The sequence below is a fragment of the Eubalaena glacialis genome, chromosome X (assembly GCF_028564815.1).
Source record: "Eubalaena glacialis isolate mEubGla1 chromosome X, mEubGla1.1.hap2.+ XY, whole genome shotgun sequence".
NCBI classification, from domain to species: Eukaryota; Metazoa; Chordata; class Mammalia; order Artiodactyla; family Balaenidae; genus Eubalaena; species Eubalaena glacialis.
In genome coordinates this window covers 16863971-16886843 of record NC_083736.1, presented here as the reverse complement: position 1 = coordinate 16886843, position 22873 = coordinate 16863971, and the positions used below count along the sequence as shown (strand labels likewise).

The window sequence follows — 22873 nt, the reverse complement described above, 5'->3', positions numbered from 1 at the left end:
ATAGCACATCTTTCTGGAAGGCACAAAGAGGAATTGCTGCTCTCAGGAACTCAAACGTGGAGAACACTGAAACGTACGTTCTCCATTGTAGTAGAAAAGGGCAAGGGATTTCTCAAGACCAGAAAATGCATCAATTGGGATATTTTCTGTACATATTGTCTTCCCCACGCCCCCATAAAAAACCAAAATATGCCTTTAGAAAATAACATATAACCACAAAAAGTGCCACTTAAGGAAACACATGATTAAAATAGGTGATTTCGTGTTTTGTTTTTTAAATGAGGGTTTTCTTCCCCTCTATTTTGTGTGGTTTGGAGTCTTTGTATACGTTACAGAGAAAGGCAAAGAGAATGGGGGAATATTTCAGTACAGGAAAGAGAGACCATGCCAAGTGAGTAGTGAAAGACATACCATTTGTTCATATGGTGAAGATGTGCTTTGCCTAAAACTCATCAGGCATCCTAAAGAGAATTTATAGCCTTAAGAGAACTCTTTTTCCTCCAGACACTTGCTACGAAACTAAAGTTAGAATAAATGAATGAATGAATGAATGAATGAATATAAATGGCAGCCAAGCACAGACTGAACTGAATTTTTGCTCCAACAGACCAGAAGTTATTCTACAAAAAGGTTCCTCTTAAACGTGCACTTATTCAATCTGTCCACACCCCAAACTTGAATCCCATTTTAAATTTTTTTTTAAATTTTTATTTATTTATTTATTTATGTCTGTGTTGGGTCTTCGTTGCTGTCGCGGGCTTTCTCTTAGTTGCGGCAAGCGAGGGCCACTCCTCGTTGCGGTGCACAGGCTTCTCACTGCGGTGGCTTCTCTTGTTGCAGAGCACGGGCTCTAGGTGCGTGGGCTTCAGTAGTTCTGGCACGTGGGCTCAGTAGTTGTGGCGAGCGGGCTCTAGAGCGCAGGCTCAGTAGTTGTGGCGAGCGGGCTTAGTTGCTCCGCGGCATGTGGGATCTTCCCGGACCTGGGCTCAAACCCGTGTCCCCTGCATTGGCAGGCAATTCTTAACAACTGTGCCACCAGGGAAGCCTTTGAATCTCATTTTTAAAAAAGTCAGGCTTGATTTTTGAAAGGCAGCGAAATCAAAGTATGTTCACATTAAGTGGACCTCAAAATTTGGGGGGCCTGGTTCTCATCACACTTGGTTTTTCTCCCATTTGAGAAACTGTAATAATTCCTTTGGTTTGTGTTTAAAAGAGTTTTTGCTTGTGAAGAACTAGAGAACTGGTAGAAAACTGAGAACAGTTAAGCTGTGGACCCTGCACAGATAGGTCACACCCCTTAAACCAGTACTTCTTCAAATACTGGGAAATGAGGACTCACGTAAAAATAGTTACAAAGTAAATTCAGCTCTTTTTTCAGTCCCCTTCACATGTATGAATAGGAATTCATGGGTTTAATTAGAAGAGCAGGAAATATATTTTTTGACTTTGAAAACATTTGATAAAATGACTCAATACTTTATTTGGAACAGCATTAATTGAAAATGACTTTATATCATCCACTTAATCACTGAGGATATGAACTGATGAATAACTGTAAGTAAAGTGTGACGATAAATGACCGGGGATGCTCTATATATATGGGTGGTATCTTGTGAGTTACCATCATGACTCATTTTACATCTGATGTTCTTAACATCCTTACTAATGACTTGGAAAAGGAAATATAATGACACGCTAATGGAAGCTGCATGTGATTTCTAGTTAGGAGGTGTTGCAAATCAAGTCAGACCTGAAGAAAGGCATTAATAATGTGAAGAGGTGGGCCATCCTTTCCACCTATGTTAGTGTGTGCTATTTTCTTAAAACTTTGATTGTAAAAGTAATCACTGGTTTGTAGAAACACTGGAAAGTTGAAAAATATAAAAGAAAGTAAAAAGCACTATAATTGAATCACCCCAGGGCCTACACTGTCGGCATTTTTTCATATTTACTTTCACTCCTTTTGCCATACATTTTTAACCGGTTGAGATCATACCACACGCATAATTTTTTTCGCACACATAATTGTGTATTTTTTTCCACTCAGCATTATATATAATTTCCCATGTCATTACAAACTTTCAGTAGACATTTCTTTAGAAGGCTGTGGAATGTTCCGTTTTGAGGCTCTAGATACCTAGAGGATCTGGGAGATCTGGAATCTGGTGGTTGCATTGACTCCTGTCAACACTACGTTTAAATTTCCAATATTATAGCCGAGAACACGGCACTTTCTTGAAAACGTAAAGATAAAAATAACGTGGGAAAGCTGTTTTGCCTTGTGGGCTGTGTAGCAGTAGGCATTCCTCAAGGTTTGTTGAATTTAATGTACTACCTATAGGATCCAAACAGAATTCCAGTTGTCCCTTCCTTGCTGGTATTGAAAGAAGCCTTTAAGAGCAGCCTTTGGCAGGAAGTCTTGGCCCCTTCCAGGTAGAGGCCTGTGAATCCAGCTTTTCACGTCTAAGTGTCCGTCAGTAATTTCCACTAGTGGCTTTTGAAATCTGTATCACGTGAGTTTATGGTCTCATTTGGCCCCGATTCCTGAACTGCCTGGGAGGAGTATCTGTTTGGCCTAGCAATTTAGGATTTCTTCATCCATTATTGAATGGATGCCAAGCTTTGTAAAAGATGGCGTGGGGTGATTTTCTGTGGTGGTGCGTTTGCTCCTGAGTATCAAAATGCTCAGTAAAAGGCTTTCTGTTCTCTGACAACAGGCCGTTTTCCCCAGACACACGCCTTGTTGTTTTTCCATCGTTAACAGTAGATAACTGTTTGGACGCGGCCAGAAGCAGTCGGCATGGGCTCGTCGTACTTGAGGGGCTTCTGGAACAGTCTTCCGGCCACTCACTGTTGGGCGCCACCTTAACCGAAGCTTTATTGACCTGAAAGCTCTGTGGGTTGTCGGCTCTGGGCCTTGTCGTTTCTCCTCTTTCCTTTGTTTTGTCTGCTTTGCCTCCTGAGCAGCGACTATATGGCGATGGCTGTTGCTTTTCTTCCTTGATCTTTTTTCAGAATTATCACTTTCCTCTGAGCCCGTCTCTGCTGTGCGACTGTCTTGTAAAAGTTGCTTCATGCTCTCCAGTCCCCAAGCAAAGGAGTGACAGTTAACCTGCTGTTTTTAAAAGATGTTGTAATTGAAACAGTCATTCTTTGTAACTAGATTCATAAAGAGGCATTATGATGATTGTTTTTATTTGGTAAAATTCAATAACAGTAGTAATGGTTAAGCACTTTATATACATTTTTTCCATTTAATCTTCCTAGCAAAATCTATGAGGTACCTGTTATCTCCATTTCAGGCAAGGAAACTGAGGTCTAGAGAGGTTAAGTAACTTGCCCAGGATCACATAGCTGGTAAGTCTGATCTTAGAGGGGAATTCCTACTCAATACTAATTCCCTCTTACCACCAGATGCTGTCGTGAAAGAGGAAACAGGTTGATTTGTTCCATTGTTATATCACTCGTGCCTAGAAAATGCATTGCACACAGTACTTTCCCCATAAATCTAAATGTTTTGGTTGAATGTTGAATTTATTGTTGACTGCAGTAAATTATGAATATTTAGTACCTCTAGTGTGCAAGGCACATAAAAGAATACAGAGATTACCAAGACACTGCCCTTGCCCTCCTGCAGCGTTTAAAGTCCCCGTCAGTGAAACAGACACATACGTAAGTAGCCATAATCACAAGGCAGGGTGGTGAGTGCTGTTCTCGAGATTCAAAGCAAGTTCAGTAGGAGCAGGGGGAGGTGAGAGAGAATTCCAGCAGTTGGCATCTAGGATATTTTTATGGAAGGCACACAATTTGGGTTCACCCCTCATTGTTAAATGTCTTAGTAACTGGTCATTGAAGTACCCTGAGTTCAATTTGATCTCTTTTTGAGAATCTCCATTCTTGGAGCACCTTGGGGTCATCTTTCTAGATATTCCGCTGGACGTCTAGAAGATGTAAGTAATGTGTACCTGACCTCTGAGTGTACTTTGGAAGTCCCTGTTTTGCATAAGTATGTGATGTGAACTTGTTCTTTCTAATAAAAATAAAATATAAAGATAATATCATTGAGTCTTTAACCTTTGATGCTGTTTTCTCTTCCGTTCTTCTATAAAATTGGGGAGTCCGGATGATTCAAAAAAGGAATAAGTGTTATTCTTTGGGAGTCTGTGGAACAGTTGATGGAAGTAAAGAATGAGTCATACAGGATTAAAGCCAGAGCTATTTAGCATTAGCCAGATTTAGAGATTGTCTTTATGGGGTCAGTAGGTTATCTTTCCTAGAAGTGTAAGGAGTGTTTCCCGTAAGACTGAGGTGAGCTTCTGGACAAAGATGGGTTTGTTCTCTAACTCACCTCATTACATGCTGTCTGCACCCCCTGATTATTTTGTGGTTGAATATTAAATAGCAGGATATCAGAGCCTCGTGAGCAATTTTTTGCCATTTTAATCAATATTCCTACATAAAGAGAGGCTTGTAGGGAAAGAGGAGTATACCCTAAGCCTTTTTAAAAATTGTGGTAAGATATACATAACATAAAATTTACCATTTTAACCATTGTTCAGTGTACAATTCAGTGACATTAAATACGCTCATGTTGTTACGCAACCATCACCACCATCTGTCTCTAGAACTCCTCTCATCTTGTAAAACTGAAACTCTGTACCCAACAACTTCCCATTCCTCCTGCCCCAGCCCCTGACAGTCACTATTCTACTTTGTGTCTCTGTGATTTCTACTACTCTGGGTGTCTCATATGGGAGGAATCATATAGTATTGCCCTTTTGTGACTGGCTTATTTCACTTAGTGTAATGTCCTCAGGGTTCATCCATGCTATGCACCATGTGTCCGAATTTCCTTCTTTTTTAAGGCTGGATGATATTCCATTGTATGCCCTAGCCTTTTAAGTAGCAATTTTACTTGAAAACCAAGCAGCAAAGCATTGCTCCAAGTTTTACCTCTTTTCTGATTGAAACTGTTTCATTTCCTTTCCTTACTCTGAAGGAGAGAAAAGCTTCTCTGGAAATTTCTTTTGGGGAAAAGAAATTTCCCATTTTTGTCTCTAGCTTAAGACATTTTTGGAGACATATTTGACTAAACTGTTTACTTGAAATTTGTCAGATTAGAAATGCTTTTCCGTATATGTCCAGAGCTTCTTACGTGCCTCTGTTTAAAAAAAATGTTTTTGTTTTCAAATGGTAGATTGATTGGTGTTTTAACAGTAAGCTAACTGTTCAAAACTATCACAGGCCTACTGCTTTTTTACTAATGTCACCACACCAGCATCAGGGACCTGAGAAACACATCCACTGTGATTCTTCTCATTAGGATAGATTTTCCATGATGCTTCCCTGAGCCTATTTAGCGCTTTTGCCTCTCTGGTCAGGGTCTGAACTTAATGTTCTTTGTACACCATTGGCACTCAGTACCTCTGTAGAATACATATATGTTGACTCAAGAACATAACAGAGTTTGGGTATTTTTCCATCTATATTCACACCAATTCACAGTCACTGATTTATCCCTGTCGTGATTGTGGAATATGGGCAGGTTGGCAGTCTACGTGTTTCTCCAGCCTCTCTTCCGCATCCTTAGTTTCACTGCCTTAGTTGGATCATTGCGTCAACCTCCTAATTAATTATCTCCTTGACTTTCACATGCCCTTTCCTTTCTTCTTTATTCCTCCCAATGCCACCAGATCATAGGTCTTAAAGTCACAAATGTGATCATGCCACACCTCTGCTAACTACCAGTTGCCTTTAAGATAAAGCACAAACGGTAACATTGGCTTCCATTTACCTTGCTGGCCTCCTAGCCCAAGCAGCTCTTCCTCCCTTCACCCCACCTACAGGATCCCCCCTTCCATTGGCCCCGTTCTGTGCTGCGAAGCCCCCATTCCCTGCTTACATTCTCACCTTCGCTCCTGCTTTTCTTTAGCTCGAATACTCTCTCTACCATTTTCTACCTGGCAAATTCCTACTAATCCTTCAGAATTTAACTCAAGCTGCGTCGTTGCTGTGAGGCTTATTTCCCCATGTAGACTTGTTAATGGCTCCTTTTTTCTTTTCTATGCACACTTTTATTGTAGTGTTTATCCCTTGGACTGTGATGCTTTGTTAATTAATCTGTCTCCACTGCTAAATTTTGAACTCATTTGAGATCCAGGACTCTGCCCATCTCATCTTTGTATATGCAGCTTCCAGCATAGATCATGGCTCGTAGTAGTTCTAAAAAAAGAATGCTGAATAAATGAATGAGTGAGTGAGTGAGTGAGTGAAAGAAAGGAAGGAAGGAAGGAAGGGAAGGGAAGAAGGGAGGGAGGGAGGGAGGGACGGAGGGACGGAGGAAGAGTGATTGAGGCAAGCCTTCACTTTAAATGCAGAAAGGAAAACTGAATAAACGTGGCTTTGCCCTCAAGTATCTCATACACAGAAAAATGTCATGATCAAATGTGGGCTGCGTGTCAGTAGAAAACATTTAGCTAGCTGGACTTTAGTTGCACCTTAAAGGTGAGATGGGATTCAAATATACTGGAGGAGAAGGTGCCATCCCAGGTAAGGGGAATAGCCTGGACTGTGTTGGGATTGAGTACGTCAAAATATTGTAGAGCTGGAAAGGATCTTTGTATGTTAATTGAATTCATACAACTATTTTATTAGAAAATTAGGACTTGGTCCGTGTATGTACAGCCAGTTTCATGTTAAAGCACTGGATGAACAGAACTCAAACTGGCCCCATGATATTCCCTGCTCGCATACCATCCTTCTCTCTTCCTTACCCACACTCTTCTTAAATTCTCCAAATGCATCTAAAAGGAAGGCATTATTAATCAAAAGATAAAACTAATCCTCTGGTAGAAGAAAGGCTTGAGATTTCCTTTTATCTGTCGTAACAGCAGAAAATAGTCTTTTGAAAGCGTACTGGCGAACTGTGTTTTGCCGAAGTAGTATATGAAATGGAAATTTACTCTGGCTTGTTTATCCTCTGTGAATAAGATGATCCGACAACAAAATAGCATGCAGGCTCCTCTCTTGGGAACAGTGGGGGGAAAATAGAAACAGCATTTTCATATACTGTCAGACGTTTGGAGAGCTGCCTTCTATGATTTTAATGTTGTCTGAATGTACATCCTCCACCTCATTGAGCACTTAAGTAGGTTTTGACTCCTCCTTCAGCACTGCATTTCCCCAGCACAAGTGGAAGCCCCTACTACACCTTCAAAAAGTTATTTTGCTTTGACAAAGAGAAAATCCTATTCCTCCTGTGAATGCATGTGTCGGATGGTTCTTTCCAGCTTTTTAGGACATGGTCTCCTGAGGTATTCAAAAAGCAAACAAATGAACCAAATGATCAGATCCTGGCAGAAGTTAAAGTGCATGGTCAATTCTAGAAATTGGCTCAAATTCTTAGGTACATCTTTCTACTGAGGCACACGTGTCTCAGAGAGAGAGTGTGCGTGTGTGTTTAATATACAAATATAAAACAGACTTCATATATACATGTTCAGTAAAATGATAGATACTAAAGTATCTATTGGACAGAGAGAAAGAGTAAACCCTAGAAGATCTAATGGAAGCATCTAAGATGGAAGTAGGTGTCTTATAGTCAAAGTTGGCTATTCATCTTAAGAGCACAAGAGAAAGATGCCAGCCATTGAGAGATCTGCCAAGTTGCAGCAATCAGAAGTAAACCCTCGAATGTCTTCAGGGCTTTGGGAATTACATGAATAGCCATTGAGAAGCAGTATATATTCTGAGTGTTTTGAAGTAGATATGGTAAGGGGTGATGGTGGAGGGTGATTAAAAGTTGAGTCTACAGGAGAGCTAATGAAGTGGCTTGAATTGGAGAATAGGATCCTCGTCTAGAAAACTGTGGAAATAGTTCCTGTGTTAGTAACAAAGCCCATAGGCTGGGGTCAAAGAGGAAGGGATGAAACTGAAAGCAGGGACTGGCTGGTGGGTTTGATATGGGAAGCTGCAGTAAGAGAGTAGTCAAGGGTGGGTTCCACATTGTGAGTCTAGGAGCCAGAGAGGATGAGCCAAGAGAATTTAGGAAGCAGAAGTGGTGACCTTCACCCACCTCTTCTGTGGACTGCTCGTTCTCGTGATGTGTCGATAGGTATCATAAGAAGTAGGATTTCTGTGTGCGGATAAGTTTAGAAAACACTGAGAAAATGTTAAAGATAAAATTATTCTGTAACTACAGGACTTCTTAGAGCCTTTAATATGCTATTATGCAAGGATTAGACCAAGCATCCTGTGTTTCCCAAATGTACCAGATTGTGGCATTAGGTGTTTTGGTATTTAGTTGGTTGGTTGGTGGAACATCTTGGGAGTGTGTGTGTGTGTGTGTGTGTGTGTGTGTGTGTGTGTGTGTGTATGTACACACGTACCTGGATGATAATGACCCCTCCAAGTGAGGGTCCTTTGATCATAATAGGAACTTGAGAAAATGTGAGGGAGCAGACTACGAAGAGTATTTGGACATCATAGGCAGACAAAGGTCCACCAGAAACATGGCTGAGATTGAATTCTTCTTTATGGCAACCAATAATTAATCGGAGGTCGGGGTCATGTGCATGAGAACAGGGGAGTAAGGCAGGGGCTAGAGAGGTCTAGGAAGACAGCCTGGACAATGTGCTGTCACCAGAGATCAGGCTGGAAGAGCTGATACATGACAGTGACAAACAGTGGGGCTCCAAGAGGAGTCTGGTTTGTCAAGGAGGACAGCTCCCTTCATTTACCTGTTGTGATGTGGTAGGACGCTCATGGTAGGGCAAAGGGTGAGGGGATGGTGCCCCCAAATTCCTGGCTCCACTCAACAAACACTTCCTAACCCTTCACTTTGTGGAGATAAGAGAATAGTTAACATCTAGGTCCTACCCTCAAGGAGTGCACTGTTTCTGAAGAGAAAGGAGGAGAAAAGCCGTTAAACTTCTAAGTGGAATACAGCTAACAAATACTTCTAAAGCAGCTGTGAATCTGACAAGGTCTTTAACTCTGGTTGGGCAAGGAGGTTTAATGTAACTTGAATTATCACTAACATTTCAAGACAACCAGGGAAATAAACATTATATGAATAACTGTAAGTCTTAAGCCCAACTTCATAATCAGAAGACAACTTTTTACATTTTATCTTTTCTTATAGCCAAGTTTAAAGGAGACTTACTTACATGAAGCATGCCCCTTTGGAGACGTCAGAATTAACACAGTGGTATGTGAGGTATTGCAGAGGTAACCTCTGTCCGTAGAATGGAGCTACAAATGGCTCGTACCGCTCCCTGCTGAGCACCAAGCAGACTTTTCATAATACCATCAGTCATAGATGTTCATGAAAGGAGCATGTAAGAATAAATATAAAAAGTTGGCAGTGACTTTTAATAGCAGTTTGTATAGCTCTCTGATTTGTGGTGGAAAGGAAAGCTGAAAGGTTGTGGATATGGTCATATACAGACACTGTTTTGTTTCTCTTCTCATTGCTGTCTCCCGTAGCCTGTATCTCTCTGTTTCCTGTATATTGACCGGGATTTGGGATAACCATGCTGAATGGTTGGGCACCCCTCAAAACACCACTCTGGAGAACCCAGCAAATTGCTGTTTCAGTGTGTGCAGCGATGTTCAGCGTCCTCTTGCCTTTCCATCTGCTTCGCTGTCTCACATCGAATGGGTATTTAACAAATCTGTACTGAACAGAAAGGGAAGATACTGTCAGATACTAATGTAGTCAAAGTCGTGCCTTCGAAGAGCCATCCTTTATCTTGTATTTTACCAGCTTTTTGAAAAGTCATGTCTTGTGTTTGGCTTTGTGTAAGCACTTGAGTGATGTCTCCGTATAGCTTCTCAGAAGATCACCCTCTTCTAGAATAGGCGTCAGAAAGCCTGGTCTACCAACAGGGGGGCTTCACCAACTGCTAGGATGCAAGGAGCTCTCTCACTCCTCCCCCTACCCAGCGAACCTGGTTGCCTTTGTGATTTCAGAGTTTTCTGTAGTATTATTTGAGAAGAGACTTTCAGAGATAGGACGTAAACTTTCTTCTCCTTAACATTGTCCTATAACTGGAAACTTTTTTACACTCAAAGGAGCTTGCATCTGAATTAGAATAAAGTCAGAGGAGTGATTTTGCACTTGGTTTGAGCAGGATCCTGGTCTCACACTCCAGCAGTTGTGAAGAGAAACAGATATATTAGTCATTAGGGAACTGGATTCCACTGGAGTCCAATCCAGTGATTGTCTTTCCTACAAGCATTAGTTTCTTCATTTTGACACAGAAAAGAAAAAAAATTACTAGCTCTACTAACTGAAATCATATGTGGGTTATCTGTCCTGAGGCTGTGTTATCAGATCTTACAGAGCTAGGAGTATATATGATGCCCCTACTGTACACAAAACCCCCCAAAGCTTTACTTAGTACTTTTGTCAAGAGAGCTAACAGCAGAGGGACTTCTGGTATTACATATTCAAAGGGAAGAATTTTTTGAATTTTTAATTTTTAAAAATCAGGCTTTAAATGGAGATTAGGGTGTGACAGGAGAGACGAAAGTTGACACCAACTTGGTGGTGATTACTGTGTGTTGAAGTGGGTTGATAGTAATAGTCTGTAGAGCTTTCAGCTCCATAGATTTCATACATACATTTCATACATTTCAGCTCCATATGTACATCCACTCCCAGATCAAGCAGCAGCCTCTGAGTTGGGGGGCAGTCAGAGCAGAGTATCGCGGATGTGGGTCCTAGGAAGTCTTTAGCCACAGCATGGAATAGAAGAGGGCATGTTGGGCTGAGCTATGGAGCAGAGCCCCAGAGTCCCTCCATCGAAGGCATGCGGTAAAATGGGCCTGTTTGCAGATCTCTTAGGAGGTGAAGGAGCTGCGTCCTGAGCAGCATCAACACAGCCCCTAAGCGTGCGGCCCGTGCTTGTCCTGGATAACACCTTCTTTGTGACACCCAGGAAGGCAGGAACTCTGAGCTCTGCCAAGGAAGCCACAAGTGGAGATCCCGAATGCTCTTCCATAGCCTCTGCAAGCTTAGCATCCTTCTTTACTGCCTGCAAGGTGGATGAGAGATGCATGGATGTGATTCCCCAATTTGTCCGTCCATGTAGGCCTGCACTGTGGCTGACCTTCAGCTATGTAGGACCTATGTGTGTACTGGAACTTGGCATTGCTCTCATGATGCATGCCCTTTAAAAGCTGGGGTTTCTGTTCACATTTAGCCCAATGGACCAAACATGTTTTCAGAGGTAGGGGAAGCTGGAAGCCTGGTGAGAACGCAGTAATTCACTACCTTTGTCTTTGTTCTTATATTTAGAGGAAGGGCAAGGGATAGAGCTTCTCAAATGGGGTGTTTGGAAAGGGGTGGGGTGTTTGGGGTGGATGCAGTGAGGAAGGAGCACTGTAGGCTATTAGTGGGCAGGAGCTAGTGTTGCCAGCTGCCCTGTAGTGTGTGAGAGTCTTCTCCAATGAAGAAATGTCCCACCCCAAATGCCGGTAAAGGGAAGAACCACAGAGGAGCAGCAGGGCTTGGCTGTCCCTGAAGGTCGACACAGTCATGGGGATCTGCCCACTTGGCCTTCACGGTAGTCTGAGCCCAGAGAGGCTAGATACAGTCTTCTATTTTTGGTTCAAAGCGGTCTTACCATCCATTCATGCATCTGTCCATCCATCCATCCATCCATTCATCCTTTCATCCTTTCAGTACTCCTTCAGTGAAGGGTCTCATGGCCACCTATGCTCCCCCTCCTTCTCCCTCAGTGATATTGTCACATTGTCTGCTCTACTAAACTTCATTGCCTCTCTGAACTGACTCATTCAGTAGCAATGACAAGTTCTTATGCCAGTGAGAATAGAGAAGGGGGAAGGCATTTAGTGGAAGGAGGTAGAGAAGAGAGGAAGAAGAGTGAAAAAGATGTTTTATAATTTGTCTAGGTATGAGAATAGGTGCCCGAGTTGTTAATCCCAGAAAAGGGATTTGGTTAATGCTAATGGAATCCCTCCTACATCTAGGTTGGTGGTTCTCAAACTTGAACGTACACCAGGATCCCCTGGAGGGTGTGTTCAGACAGAAGCTGCCGGGCACCATCCCCAGAGTTTCCGATTGAGAAAGGCTGGGGCGAGGCCTGGGAATTTGACTTCCTAACAAAGTTCCCAGGTGAGGCTAGTGCCGCAGGTCTGGGAACCATACTTCTCTAGGTCTGGGTCCTAGAGAAGAGAGAGACACCTGAACAGCTCTCATCTCTGGGATGCCTGGAAGACCAGGCTGAGAAGGGAGGAACTGGCCTTACTCTAGACCTTCCTCAAGGCCCATGAGGAAGAAGAAGGGAGTTAAGGTCTAGCATCCCCAGAAGATGAGTGCAATATCAGCTTCACTGCCCCCCCCCCATGCTGGGATCCACGCAAAGACCAGTGTGCTGTATTTTCTGAAATAGCAAGAAAGAAAATAATAAGTAAGCTTTGCTTTCTTATGTCTTTCTGCTCAGAAGTAAGTATATTTAGCTGGTGGCCTTTCTTGATGTCTGTTAGCTTGGACGCACTGGTAAACCAGGACATCAGAGATGGAGGGCAACGCTTCCTTTTGTTACCAAGTAAGGGGGTGTCGTAACAATACACAACCTGTGAAAGTTTCTCTAAAGGAAGGCATCTGGCTTAAGGCCCAAACCGTTGGGTGTCTGATTTTTTTTTCAGGCATGGCAGCAAAGTCAGGATTGGACGTAGTGCTTACCGCTGTGTTTTCCTGATTTCCTCTCTACTGTCAGCAATAACTAAAGGATTAATCGTTTTTGTTTTCTTCTTCCTAATGTGTTAACAGCAGCGATGCTTTATTCTGGTCCACAAAAGGGAAAAACAAAGAGTGATGGAGATGCTGTTGGAAGTGTGAGCAGGGATGCGAATGACACTATGAGTGCATCTGTTTTTACTGTCAATTCCTGATTTTTCAAGATGATTCTAAGAACAGTTTTTCATCAAATGTGACCTTATGGCCAAATAACAACAAGCTTTATTCCTCCCTGATGTTTCCTCGGAATCACACAATGTTACTAGCTTGAGTATTTAGTGGCGGTTGAGGAGCGGCATAATATTTTGGGTTTCATTTTGTATCCAATATAGAAAGCCCTGCAGCACCAAATAAAAATGTCACCGTGTAAAATGTAAAGGCTTTCTGTCACAAATGTTTTTAAAAATTCACTAAGGGCTGAGGATTAGATTTATCTTACCCTCTTTCTGTGATTTATTCATATTTAATGTTAGTTTCAACATTTGAAGCATGAAGAACTTTTTCAAATTAAAAACTGTGGTGAATCAGTCGTATTTGAAGAAAAATTCCACCGTGCCAGTATGTCAATTATGCAGTTCATTCCCCTTCATGTGTTCAAGGAGCAGATATGTTTGGTTTTCCCAGTGGCCGAAATTCTCACTGGGGAAACTCCTCATTGTTGGGGAGATTCACGCAGCTGCTTGGTCCTGAGAGCTGATTCCCTGGTATCAGTCGACGTTTTCCTCGGGCGTTAATCACCATCACACAAACGTGATGGCCAAGGACAGGAGTGGGGACAGACCTCACCTTTGGAACCATCATTTTGCTGCTCGTCTCGTTTTTCATTTTTGTTGCTTTGAGCCGCTGAGTTGCCTGTGTTTGGGGGAATATCTTTAGTTAGAGACAATATCCAGTCTTTTCTGTGGATGGTTCATAAATAATGGATGATAATAGAATTAGTTATGAATGAAAGGAAGAAAATGAACTCAAAACAGACTTTTTTTTTTTAACTACTAAATAGATGCCTCGGGTCTGCAGCATTGGCCTTTTTCAAAGCCCTGGAGGGTTAAAAGGCTGGTGGGAAGGAAGGGAGCTGCCGGCCCTGCTTGTTCCACCTTTGGAGCAAGTTGGCTTTTGGATGGCTAGAAGGAGACACGACAAGGCACAGTTGTCCTGGACACTCTGACTTCTGCCTGTCCTTCCACCTGCCCATCATCTGTCTGTCCTTCTGGCCCTCTATCCTTCCATCCCTTCCTTCTTTGTCTTTTTGTGCCTTCCCTCTTCCTGCCGTTCCTTCCAAGCTGCAGACACTTTGAACACCTCCTCTGGGCCATAGATTGAGTCAGCTTCTCATAAACTGAGGGGAAATGTCCCTGTTTTCTCTGCTGAAAGTAATCAACCTTCTAATAAGAACCAAGGAAGAACGGGAATAAGAGATACGGAGTGCCTACAAGGATAAAGCCTTTTTAACCTGGTTTTCCCACCTATCTGTCACTGAGGTCCAGGCCTAATGGAAGAATGGCAGCCAATACACAGAGCAGTACCAAAACTTAAGTATGAGGTTTTTAGGACCAGTTGGGAGCATTTCGTCATCATGATCTTGATCCTTTTTATTCCTTTGCTTGATGGAGAGAATCATCTTGATGAGTAAAGATCATCTTTTTTCCCCTCAGACTATTGGCAAGAAGTTACCTCCGACTGCAGCAACTCCAGACTCGTCAAAAACAGAAATGGACAGCAGGACAAAGGGTGAGTTTCCTTATGTATCTGTTTTATGTTTGAAAGCAGTGAAGGGTTTTATCATCATTGAAACGCTTTTGAAAAATCCTTACATAATCTTAATGGCTTTTTTAAAGCACATGGGGGAAAAATGCACACAAATATGTTTCATTAGGCTCTACCAGTAGGACGGGCACAAGTTCCTCGATGGAACAAGATGCTTTTTTTAAAAAAATTTTATTTATTTATTTATATGTTTGTTTGTTTGTTTATTTATGGCTGTGTTGCTGTGCGCGGGCTTTCTTTAGTACCGGCGAACGGGGGCTACTCTTCATTGCGGTGCGTGGGCTTCTCATTGCAGTGGCTTCTCTTGTTGCGGAGCACAGGCTCTATGTGCACAGGCTTCAGTAGTTGTGGCTCACAGGCTCTAGAGTGCAGGCTCAGTAGTTGTGGCGTATGGGCTTAGTTGCTCCGTGGCATGTGGGATCTTCCCGGCCCAGGGCTCGAACCCGTGTCTCCTGCATTGGCAGGCGGGTTCTTAACCACTGCACCACCAAGGAAGTCCAAGATGCTTTCTTGCCGTTTGTTTCTCGCCCACGCGCAGAGCCAGGGCTTATCCGTGTATACCCAGAGCAGTTTGCGTAGTTCACGAGGCAGGAAGATTCTAGAGGATGGCAACTCAAGCAATTTAGGGATTCATAGGCCTTCAAGTCAGAGAGGCTTTATCTTTTAGCCTAACCACTCAACAGACACTCCCAAATCTTGACTTTCCTGCCACTCTCCTCAGCACATCTCTACGTGAATTCCTATAGTTACAGATGTCTTTCTTCTGTTGAGCCGGATATGCTCTTCCTGTAATTTTTACCCATGGGTTCTAGTCTCTGGGTCTCTATTGATATTAGCCCATTTTTCTCCTAACAGTCCTTTAAGTATTTGAGGACAGTTGTCTCCCCTAAACCTTCCCACAGGTCAGTATTCCCCGTTCCAGAGAAGCCAGATAAAATACAGGATGCCCAGTTACATTTGAATTTCAGATAAACGATGAATATTTTTTTTTGTTTTTAGTATGTCCCATGCAATATCGGCTGTTTATCTGAAATTCAAATGTAACTGAGCATCCTGTGTTTGTATTTGCTAAATCTGGCAACTCTCCAATTCCTTTAGTCATTCTTCCAATAACTGGAACGTTCTGAACGTGCTCTAGTCAGAAATAAGTGCTTCAGTTCCTTCTAGGGATTTTAACTTTTTTTTTTCCAGCTTCAGATTTCCTTATGAGTATAATGTGGGCAGACTACTAATCTAGTTTGGAAAGCCAAAGGTTGAGAGAAGATACATCATACATATGTAATTATGATTAATATAAGAGCAAGCATAGATTTATTCTTTTTGTTGCAGAAAAATACACCAGGAACTCCTTTTGTAGTGCAAAACAGGTAGTTTTGAGAGCAAATAAGGGATACTGCCTTAGGCATTAAAAAATGAATTTATGGGACTTGCCAAGCCCAAAATGGTGGTTTAGGTAAATACGTTCATGGATGTTATAGATGCAGCCGCTGGAGCTCTGTCTTAATGTTTAAGGTGCGGATGAGGTTTGCATGCCTTCAGTCTGTTAATGGTACAATCAGACTGTGGCTAATAGGCGGGAAGCGCACTAGTCTAATGCTCTGATCCAGCAGTTCTCAAACTCGAGTGTGTCCCAGAATCACCTGGAGAGCCGGGCCTCACCTCCAGAGTTTCTGAGTCAGCAGGTCTGGGGTGGGGCCTGAAATTTTGCTTTTCTAACAAATTCCCAGGTGCTGCTGCTGCTCCTGGTCGAGGCCCCGCCCTTCAGGAAGGGTTCTGAGCTTCCAGATGTTCCCAAAGCCAAACTGGCCCCGCATTTATTCACGCGGGTTGTAGGTTTTGCATGCTAAACCTACCTTTAGACACTAAAACCTTCAAGATTCTTGAAGCGGCCTGAAATTTTTTTTTCAAGAATTCACAGTTAAACCACTTCTGATAACATTTCCTCTTGTTGGACAGTAGCCTATCCTTCCTTCCATTCAACTACTCATTCTGTAGTTCTGGCTGTTGACAAGTTTATAAATGATCCAGGTTATTAGGCAAGTTTGCTGGGATGGGTGGAGTGGGGGATGGGCAGGAGAGGGGGAAGACGCATCAAACCTCCAAGGTAATTGGAACGGAGTCCCTGGGACAGTCTGTCCTCGTGACATGTGACAACCAGTGGCCTCCACCAACCTCACTCTTGTTTGCGGAAATAATAATCTGAGAAACAGAGAAATTTTTTTAATGGAAAAGAGTTTCAAGAGAAGTGAAAGAGAAATTCCCTATAGGTTGTTCCTCTCTCTGCAGAGTAAATAGAACCTTGGGTGACCGGTGAGTTGCTTTTGGGGGAGACTAAGCAGGGGGAACCTGAGTGTCCCTTGTAAGGTTGTGGCACAAAACAGGACAGTCTGCAGGGCATGCTTAAGTGACTAATCAATCCTCAGGCCTCAAGAACTGACCTTAGGATAAGAGCACATCCGTGATATATTTTTTTTACCCTCTGTGATGTCTGCGGGCAGGAGACTCAAGTCTTTTTTGGCAGGATTAGGTGGTGTGGGTGGAAGGTGTTTTAGAGCAGAGCTGGCCAGTAGAAATACTATGTGAACCACATACAAGATTTTACATTTTCTGGTAGCCACATTAAAAACCAGAAAAGGAACAGGTTTAAAAAAAAAAAAGAAAGAAACAGGTGAACTTAATTTAAATATATTTTATTTAACTCAGTATATCCAAAATATTATCCCTTCAACATGTAACCCATATAAAATGATTAAATGAGATATTTTCATTCTCTTTTCATATGAGTCTTCACAATCCAGCGTGTATTTTCCACGTATGCCACATCTCAACTTGGCCTAGCCACATTTTGAGTGCCCAATAGCCACATGTGCCTAGGGGGCCACCATATTGAACAGCATAGTTCGAAAGTAATTCTGGGATCTAAGATGGGCTTCCTGGGCCTGGATTTTAACACAGTTCATCATGCTCAGCTCCCTTGAGCATGTGGGAGGATCCTGAGTCTAGCCCAAGCCTTGTTCACACCTACAAGTATCTATTAACTACGTCCATCTCTAGATGCATCACAGAGCGGGGGTGAGTTGTTAATAAAGAGTGGTTTTACAGGGCTGGGTGGTGTGTTTCGGCTAAGAGGAAGCACAGATTCTAGGACTAGCTCTCTTATTAGCTAGCTGTGTGACCTTGGGTAGATAATTTTATTTCTCTGGCCTTGTGCCCTTCGTGGTCTGCATTGTCTGTGAAGTCAGAGGGTTGTACTAGAGTGAAGCCCTCAGGTTTCTCCCAGCATCTTCACTCTCTGATTCAATTCCGAAAGCTTTACAATTCAGAGTGAAAGCTTTCTGCATTCAAAGAATTGAACAGCCGATGGGAGAGACAAAAGGAAGATGCGAACAACTGAGTTAGGAATATGAGAAGATGTCATTTGGCAAAGATGCCATGGATATAAATATGTGTGTAAGGGGGTGGTAGGTCGGGAAGAATTATCACTGTCAGTGAAGACTTGAGGGATATTTATTGACAGACATGTTTCATGGACCCAGAGTAAGAATTGCTGCAGTTTAATCTCACCCCTCACACACTCTCTGGCTTTCATTGTAAAGAGCAAATTCTGGGGTAATGGTCCTCCCATGATTTCCACGAGGCACCCTAGTTCACTAGAAAGCCCCTTCCATTTGGAACCTTTCGCTGCTTCTGGATTTTGATGCAGCACCCAAGTTCAGGTGGAAGGACAGAGAGTGCTGACCCACTTTTAGAAATGACTCGGAGCTTGGGAACAACACAGCCTCCTTCCTTCTGCATGGAAGTCACACCCGTAACGAAACTTGCCCAGCGGTACAGAGGAGAGAAGCCCCTTCCCGCATAGCTGTCTCCTTAGCGCGCTCAAATACAAGCTCACGTCACGAGTAAGTTATGATGATTCAAAAAATGTTCATGTGGATTGATATCTTCTGAGGGAAAGTGAAACTCAGCTGATCAGGATTTATTTAAACAACTAACATCATCTCCCCTCCCCCAGTGAGGCTTTTATGATACTGAAATTCATCGGAAATGTGGGCTGGGGAGCAGATTGCCATAATTTTCATAACAAGAGGAAAACTGTTTAAATATTCATAAATGAAGTGCTCTGAGGTATTTCCAGCTCCCCACATCTGGAGTTTCCCTCTTTCTTACTACAGTTGATGCAGATGATTTGTGGCCTCGGTGGGACAGAGAAATAGCCCAGAGAAATGATTATTTAGCATCTTCTTGAACAAACAGTTCAGTCTTAGAGATGCAGAGGACCAGTTGAGCAGGTGGGTTGGGGAAAAAAATAGTCCTTGACAGAATTTGTACAAAGGCAGGTCAGGCTTCTGAATAAATGATGGCTGGGGGGCAAAGGCTAAACTTTCTCTGTTTAACCTCCCCTCACGTTATCACCAGACACTTGTACCACCTTTCTGATCACTTTGTCCCTTGACTTGCTTCTTAGGAGTTGTCCCTTGTGATGGTGACACATAGTGCCTTGTGGCTATCATTGGTCCCTCGCGGAGGGGGCTGTGTCTTCTACCTGACATCCCCACCATCCAGTCCGGGAAAGTGCCATGGACTCAGTGGGCACTGGCAACAGTGGTGGTTGGGCAGATGGAGAATTAGAAATGGTTTCAATTTACCAGGCTCTATATCTAAGAGTCTTGTAAAAGCAGCGTAGTAGCCACGGGTCTCCTTTCCCAAGTTCACAGTCACCGGGAAGAAAAGAACACATTTGTTGACCCTCGAGCTTATTTCGGATTTCTGGAGCGTCGGCAGTGGTTGCTCTGTGGGGCTTGACAGACCCTTGTTCTTTCTAGCCACTGCCCCAGCCCAGTCATCCCAAGAGCGCCAGGGACAAACTAGTCTAGTCTGACAAAGTCAAGTTTATGGGCTCATTGCAACGAGGAGACTGCCCAGGAGGACCTGTGGAGCATCACACCAAACAAGACAAAACTGAGCAGTTACAGATTTGGAGGAGAAATGGAAGTGAGTGAAATATAAACGAAGCAGCAGTGTTTTGATAGGCCCCAAGCAAAACAGGGCTGTGTGAGTCGGGCCACATCAGGTCTGGTCTGTGAGCTGGACCCAGGTCCTGTTTCTTTGGGAACCACCAAGTTAAGATAGACGTGCAGGGCTGTGTCCAGAACCCCTTACATGAGGCCCTGCACTTGTGTGGGGATTCAAGGCTTCTTCTCTGTGTCACAGTGACTTGTTTCTTTCAGCCAAGGGTGAAACATTTCATTCTTACTAATACAGTATAAAAAAGCAAAGTTTCTGATAGTCTGTGGTCTTAGAGGACAGACTTTCTCAGAGAGTAAGAAAGCAGTCGTCACTCAGAGAAGGGGTTGTTAGGCCCCTTTCCAGCTGTAGTGTGTGTGCTTGGGAGAAATACTATTTCCGGTTCATTTTGCAGCTGGCTCTATCTGCGTTTGTATCCGCATTTGCAGATTTTTACTTTCTCAGTCTGAGCTAATTTTTGCTTTGTCACCACATGTTTGAATAGGAGAAAAAAGGGTCGACTCCCTTATGTTGGGATTTTTCTCAGCCTTACCTGGGAACTCTTTTAATCTATTTTGCCAGGATAGGTGTTTTTTGCTCACTTATCTTCTCCAAAGCTCACTCACCCTCAGGCCTGGGAATTTGGGCACATCCAATATGAAACATGTTTCCTACCCAGCCCTTTAGCGCCTCCCACACCTGTTATGTACTAAAGCCCCCAGGCTTGGTGTCTCAGGTCCCCCTCTGTCCCTAGGATGCACCTTTCATCGAGTGCCCCCAGCACAGACCTTGCTGTCTAGATTCAGAGTCGGGGGTCCTTCTGCGAGGGTGCCCAGCCTACCCATGCTGCAGATGACCTGGATTTCAAATACAGCCCGCTTGGAGGAAAAAAGTGAACTCCCTTTCTACTCTCCTGGTGGATTTCCTTCCTCCCAAAGACTCAGCGCTTCTCCTCATCTGAGCAGGAGAAGGTGCCATTGAGACAAGCCATGATCTACTCCATACTAGAGAACAGAAAAGCTTCCCTTGCTTGTCAGATTTTGATTTCTTTAAAAAAAAATTGTTTTCTCTTTTTAAAGTGAGAGAATAGAAAGTGGCATAACTCATAGCTGTGAAATAATTTGAAAGTCATATTCCCAGCAACATCCAAGAACAGAGGGGTCACAGTCAGCTTTTTCGTGGAGGAAGGCGTTTTGTGAAGACCGGAGTTGACAATGTAGTGACGAATGCATTGTGTTTTGTTTCCCTGTCTGAGTTTAGGTAGAGACCAGGCTTTCTCCACATTGGCCCTATTAACATTTGGACCAGATCATTCTTTGCTGGGGTGCTGTCCTGTGTCCATTGTAGGATGTTTAGCAGCTTCCTGGCCTCTACCCACTAGATGTCAATTATACTTATTACCGCCTCCCCCCAGGTTGTGACAACCATAAATGTCTCCAGGCATTGCCAGTGTCTCCTGGGAAGCCAAGTCACGCCAGTTGCGAACCACTGGTGTAGACTGTCCTACGCCCCAGGAGGGCACTCCTATATCTCTGCTGCCGGGCGCACACTGGACACTCAGTTAATACTTACTGAACAAATGTATTCATCTCACCCCTCCCCGCGAGCCCTGGGTCCTCAGACTGACGCAGAACTGCGGTTCTCACTTAAATCTCTCATACGGCACACACAGCCTCGGCACTGCCGCCACGCTGGCCCACCCTCCAGGTGCCCACGGTTGTTTTGCTCCTTCCTGGCATTGACATTTTGCTAATACCCATGGCTAGATCAGTGTGGTCCCCAGACCAGCAGCGTCAGCATCCCCTGGGGACTTGTTAGAGATGCAAATCCCCAGGCCCTGCTCCAGCCCTGTGGAATCGGAAACCCTGGGGTTTCTGTTTTTACACGTCTTCCACCTGATGCCAATGCCCACTCAAGCATGAGGACCACTAACCTAGACTCGTGTTTCTTAAGCATCCCTGCTGATGAGAATCCCCCGGGGTTGGGGGACGTGGCGCTGGTTTAGCTGCTGGATTCCTGGTCCCACCTCAGACCTGGGGACTGGAATCCCTAGGGAAGGGATCTGGGAAGGCATAGAAGAAACAGGTGCCCTACATCATTCCTGTCATCAGGAATGGTTGAGAAACACCCCTCCTCCTCCTCCTCCTCTGGTCAAAGTCCTAGAACATTGTCCAGGCCAGGGCCAGTGCCATTTTGCTCTTCCCAGAAGGGACCCTGAGTCTCTCCTTTGGGAAGTAGTTTCCCCATTTCTGAATCTCTGAGGCTTTAAGCCAAACACATCACTCTCATTCTCTCCTCGCTGCTGCCTTGTCCAGAGCTCTGTGTATACATGCCTTATTTCCTCTCCTTGATTATAAGCTCCCTGAGAACCAGAAAACTAGTCTTATTTAACTTATTCTCTTTTCCCCAGAACATGATAGAAGTCAACACCCTTACTGCAATTCCAAAATACAAAAAACTCCCGAAAACCAAAAGTTTTTATCACTCCTTGGGTGATAAAACTTGTCCTGGACTAATGCGCATCTAGGTATAGTCTTTATTTATCCCACTTGGGGTGACGAATCATCCATTTGCTGCAAAATTTTAATGTATTTGATGGTTGGGTGCAGCCCCAGACTCCAGCTGGGGATGTTACATATTATATGGCATGTGCAATGTATTTCCTTTCTAAAATCTGAAAAATTCTGTCCCCAGGGCTTCTGGGTAAGGGCTTATGAACCCGTAGTGTCTCAGATAATATTTGTCAGTTTAATGAAAGAATTTTCAGATTTTGATGTTGGTGAAAGTAGACACCACTGAGCTTGATGTGTTTGTTCTAGTGTCCCAAAGGAAAAGAAAATTTTCAATTCCAGGCATGACCTGGTACTTTCCATCCCTGCTGAAAGCTCTGGAAGGCTTCCTACCAGACTTTGTGACACATGGGGTTTTGATCTTCACGTCCTAAATTGAGCCCAGAGAATTGTTCTAAATTTAATGTTATTTTCTTGGTGTGTGTTTATATGTTCTCTTTGCTGATATGTTTATTCTGTTTCTTCTGCTTTTTTTTTTTAAGGTGAGGGTATTTTCTTAAGTTTGTTTGTTTGTTTTTTGTATGAATAGATTATAAAGCCAGCTGAAGGGTGTCATCAGATGTGGTCATGTGATTTCAATTCTGTGAACAATCTGTTTTTAATCTCATGTAAATTTCTAGAAATTTAGAGATTGACATAATGGGTTTTTTGGTTTTTGTTTTTTTGGGTTTTTTTTGGAGGTGGTGTGAATTATGACTGGACTTCTTGGCGTATCTTAAAATTGGAATGCCAATCATCACTTAGTAAGGGGCTCTTGATTGGGAACTGG

At 43.3% G+C, this 22873-nt stretch overlaps 1 protein-coding gene across 3 annotated transcripts in view; it reads left to right on the top strand.

The window, feature by feature from the left end:
• The window catches only part of SH3KBP1 (SH3 domain containing kinase binding protein 1), a 336773-nt gene that overhangs the window by 215648 nt on the left and 98252 nt on the right, over positions 1 to 22873 (top strand). For all 3 annotated transcript variants that reach the window (XM_061179414.1, XM_061179413.1, XM_061179415.1), the window contains exon 7: positions 14419 to 14494. In XM_061179414.1, the coding sequence (XP_061035397.1) occupies positions 14419 to 14494 (76 nt within the window). The remainder of the gene's footprint in view (positions 1 to 14418; positions 14495 to 22873) is intronic.